The 2,500-nt window shown below is 47.6% G+C and overlaps 1 protein-coding gene across 1 annotated transcript in view; it reads right to left on the bottom strand.

Moving 5' to 3' along the window:
- The window catches only part of uqcc1 (ubiquinol-cytochrome c reductase complex assembly factor 1), a 13,343-nt gene that overhangs the window by 10,198 nt on the left and 645 nt on the right, over positions 1 to 2,500 (bottom strand). Inside the window, exon 2 of the mRNA XM_084446343.1 lies at positions 2,009 to 2,110. Coding sequence (XP_084302469.1) covers positions 2,009 to 2,110 — 102 coding nt within the window. The remainder of the gene's footprint in view (positions 1 to 2,008; positions 2,111 to 2,500) is intronic.

The following is a 2,500-nucleotide window of genomic DNA, read 5'->3' as shown; positions in this document are numbered from 1 at the left end:
GTGGGATCCTGCCTGAAACTCACAACACACTAAAGGGAAACTTGTCTAAAACTAGAAGGGGTCCAACAGACAGCTCTCTGAGGGAGAGGCATGAATACCTGGTCATCCAACAGACTCTCTGAGGGTGAGGCATGAATACCTGGTCATCCAACACAGCTCTCTGAGGGAGAGGCATGAATACCTGGTCATCCAACAGACTCTCTGAGGGTGACGCATGAATACCTGGTCATCCAACACAGCTCTCTGTGTGTGACGCATGAATACCTGGTCATCCAACAGACAGCTCTCTGTGTGTGACGCATGAATACCTGGTCATCCAACAGACAGCTCTCTGTGTGTGAGGCATGAATACCTGGTCAACCAACACACAGCTCTCTGAGGGTGAGGCATGAATACCTGGTCATCCAACAGACAGCTCTCTGTGTGTGAGGCATGAATACCTGGTCAACCAACACACAGCTCTCTGAGGGTGAGGCATGAATACCTGGTCATCCAACGGTGGAGGTGAACAGGGATAGAAGGCCATTAAAAGCCTGTTTTACTCTATGAAAACACTATTGTTACGTGCAGCCAATCCCCCACTAGGCCTGTTCTTATTATTTATATCCCATTTATTGTATATAAATGTTGATTTAGTGGATCTAAACATAAAACAAAGTTCGGAAATTAGTGTTTGGTAGATTTTTACTCTGTTGTAACGATGCTTCTTGGCAAAAAATAGACCTCTTTCCTATTCAGGCAGCAAGTCCCTCCCCCAGTTACTGTTGCTATGCCCCACAAGCGTTGGAGCAAGTTAATAAAATGTCCACTGAACAGAACATACCTGATGATTCTCTCAAGGATTCCTAAACAATATTGGAATAACATACAATATTGCTGTATGTTATTTGCCAAATGCCACTACTTTGTCTAAGAGAGTTCTCCAGAAAGGTCTGAACTATTTTAAACAAGGATATATCCATGAGATTTGGATTTGGGACGGAGCAGGTGAGAACATACGAGTTGATGCTAGGTGCTGGCGATGTATCCTCACAAACTCCAGATTGAAATTCATCAGGACAAGAGGAGTCTAACTGCACATGTAAAGCAGGGTGAGTAAATTAGTGACATCCATTCTTAGAAAACAAGCCTGTGAGAAAGATGTTTACTATTAGCTAGGGGCTAATTAGCTTCTGTACATCAAGCACCTAACGTTACTAGCTTCTGTACATCAAGCACCTAGCGTTACTAGCTTCTGTACATCAAGCACCTAGCGTTACTAGCTTCGTAGCTTTCTGGGTGGAAGAGTTGATTGGCAGTGTGCCTCAGTGGGCGTTGTCTAGAGTGAGGGGCGTGGTTTGAAGCAACGCGGCGCCAGGTGATTGGCTCACAAAAGAGGCGCAACAACAGGAAGCGCTAGGGGAGAGCGACCGCGTCGGGAGACCCACGAGGACGCGGTGTTCAGCCTTGCTACGGCGGGACTGTGAGATGACGGGGCTGGACAAAGACAACGGCCAGCTAGGGGCGCTGAGCTGAGAGGTGGGCACATTCCTCTCAGCTGTCACCTGTTGGGTTGCTGGCTAGTGTTGGGTTGCTGGGTAGTGTTGGGTAGCTGGGTAGTGTTGGGTTGCTGGGTAGTGTTGGGTAGCTGGGTAGTGTTGGGTAGCTGGGTAGTGTTGGGTAGCTGGGTAGTGTTGGGTTGCTGGGTAGTGTTGGGTTGCTGGGTAGTGTTGGGTTGCTGGGTAGTGTTGGGTAGCTGGGTAGTGTTGGGTTGCTGGGTAGTGTTGGGTTGCTGGGTAGTGTTGGGTTGCTGGCTAGTGTTGGGTTGCTGGCTAGTGTTGGGTTGCTGGCTAGTGTTGGGTTGCTGGGTAGTGTTGGGTTGCTGGGTAGTGTGCTTCGTTGTAATTGTACCATAGTGGAGGACTGGGGGGTCTCAGAGAGCGTCATTCCCCTGAGCTCACGTAGCTAGGCCTGTGATAGGTGGTTTCCAATAGCCTGTGTGTGTGTGTGTGTGTGTATCTTATCTCACCTGTGAAGTGCTGTGCAGTGTCCGACTTATTGTCGGGGAGGAGGCCCTGACCAGCTGGCATGCTAGGAAAGCTCTGGCCAGACATGCTTCCTGTTCCAACGCCTAGAGAGGAAGCAGAGACAGAGAGAATACAGGACGCTTCAATCAGTGTTCTACGTTCAACAAAGTAACCCAAAACCAGGGTTCCATCTTCAAACCTTCCCTGTGCTCCAATCAGTTCCAGAGCTTCTGGGGTGCAACGCTTCTTGCTCTGACACCCAGATAAACACATACGACAGGGATTCAGAAATCATCAATTGGTCATCAACTGACAATAATATCAGTTTGAGGCTATACATTTGGCCAAATTAGCATTGAAATTATAACATTACATAGAGTAGCATCAGATGTCGACCTATTATATTTTTATTTTGCTACTCTTACACATTGGCTTTAGCACTAGATTGTGCTCTTGCTTACTTGTTTAGAAAGGAAATGCACTTGTGAGTTCTG

The sequence above is a fragment of the Borostomias antarcticus genome (assembly GCF_949987555.1).
Source record: "Borostomias antarcticus genome assembly, chromosome: 11".
Taxonomy (NCBI): domain Eukaryota; kingdom Metazoa; phylum Chordata; class Actinopteri; order Stomiiformes; family Stomiidae; genus Borostomias; species Borostomias antarcticus.
This window is presented reverse-complemented; position numbering and strand designations above follow the sequence as displayed.